The 1,698-nt window shown below is 31.4% G+C and overlaps 1 protein-coding gene across 1 annotated transcript in view; it reads left to right on the top strand.

Annotated features, from left to right (window-relative positions):
• The window catches only part of LOC108374937 (protein timeless homolog), a gene marked incomplete at its 5' end in the record, with an annotated part of 6,593 nt that extends 5,287 nt beyond the window's left edge, over positions 1-1,306 (top strand). Inside the window, one exon of the mRNA XM_017630996.1 lies at positions 1,221-1,306. Coding sequence (XP_017486485.1) covers positions 1,221-1,305 — 85 coding nt within the window. The remainder of the gene's footprint in view (positions 1-1,220) is intronic.
• Between the last annotated feature and the right edge of the window lie 392 nt (positions 1,307-1,698).

Below are 1,698 nucleotides of genomic sequence, written 5' to 3'. Positions count from 1 at the left end.
TAGTGAGTTAAAAAAGGGGAACAGATTTGTATGAGATTTCTTTTCGTATAAATATGCTCTAATTATCGAGAAGTACGCCTTCCTCTTTTGCAAATATATCCTATCAGAAGTATATAAAATGTGGATATCTTTAAAACAGGAGCAGCTAGGATTTCAATTTAAGCGGATTCTTAACCTTAAGATATCAACAAATACAACCCTGCTTTCAGATTTTGTCGACATTTTTGTGCAACCTATCTTCGCTTCCTGCCCACCGTGTGCAGTAATACATTTTTTGGAGCGCAAGGACGACTGGGTATGCAAAATGTCCATTACAAATTTGCAATATATATATATATATATTTTTTAATTATTGTTTGAGGAATTTCGTCGTGTAAACTTTATTAACTTAAAAAGACTAAATTTATTAAAAGCGCATTTTTAATACCTATTCGTTCTTGTAAACCAAAAAGCGTTCCTGTATTTAAATGCTACAGAATGTTTTGTCTTATTTTGTACCCATATTGTTATTCCACATTGCACTGATTTAATTTTTAAATAATTTTTTGAATTAACCGGATATTTAAAATTTCAAAGTCCTTTGAAAAAAATCCTAACGTCAGGTCGAAAAATTAAAAAAAGAAATTTTGCTATATTTGGCCCTTAGTTTTGTGAGTATATCGATTCTTTCGTGTGTTTTGAAATTTGTTTGTTTTTGCCGCACGGTATAATTAATAAAAAAACAATTTTTCATGAAAATAATTGTGAACGTTATATTAGAACGAGGTGTGCACTTTCATTTGTCGCCTAGTGTATATACATATCTAACGTTCTTATGTAAGTACACCTATATCTATATATGTAGTTACATGTTGTTTTGCAATAATCTTATTGTATACCTTTACTCAACACGCATGTCCTCAATGTCTGCTATAATCCTTTGAACTTTTCTAAATATTTTTTGTTGTGTATGTGCGCTTTATTTTTAGTTTTTTTTTCATTGATATCCTATTGTTGTATTTCCTTTAGGATGCGCTTATGTGCAATACTCGTGGGTATTGTGATGATTTCACATTTCGTGTATAGTATATACATACATTCATAGATACATACATGCATTGTACATACATAGGCATGTGTATATATGTAAGCGCTCTGTGCGCAGTTTAGATTAATTTTGATTTTCCTTTCATGTTTTTATTTTAAAATTGAAATGTAAATTTCTTTTCTTTTATTTTCAGGGAAGACTGTATGACGCGTTTGCATCGCTTTTTGCGTGATCAACAATTCGAAAAGGCGATTACTCTACTTCGCGCCGCTAGGTAAGTGTGGCTTTAGTTTAAATGTTTAAGTAAGTAGAGAAAATTGTACCCCGCATCCTAGCAATATCTAACAAAGGGTATTTATGCCAACAAAGAGCCTCTAAAAAATTTCACCTACCGGTCGGCTTAAGACTATGTATTTGTTTGATCTCAAGACGCATATTAAAAATTGGACACTTGGAACAAATTTCAGCGCCTAGTATCTATAGTTTTTATTAGTTTCTTAAAAATTAAAGTCAAATTTAGTTGCATGCCGTCGATTACACACAATAGAAAGTTTGAGCTCTTAATCTTTCTTAACTTTTCCAAACACTGTACACGAAAGCGGTCCAAAAGTAGATTGATAAATGAACCTTTTTCTGGGTATAACAGTGGGAAAATGATCTAATTTACTTAA

Source organism: Rhagoletis zephyria, unplaced genomic scaffold (genome assembly GCF_001687245.7).
Source record: "Rhagoletis zephyria isolate East Lansing unplaced genomic scaffold, Rhagoletis_zephyria_1.1 Rzeph_scaffold_08286, whole genome shotgun sequence".
Classification (NCBI taxonomy): Eukaryota; Metazoa; Arthropoda; class Insecta; order Diptera; family Tephritidae; genus Rhagoletis; species Rhagoletis zephyria.
Note: the sequence above shows the minus strand (reverse complement) of the source record. Positions and strands in the feature narration are given on the sequence as shown.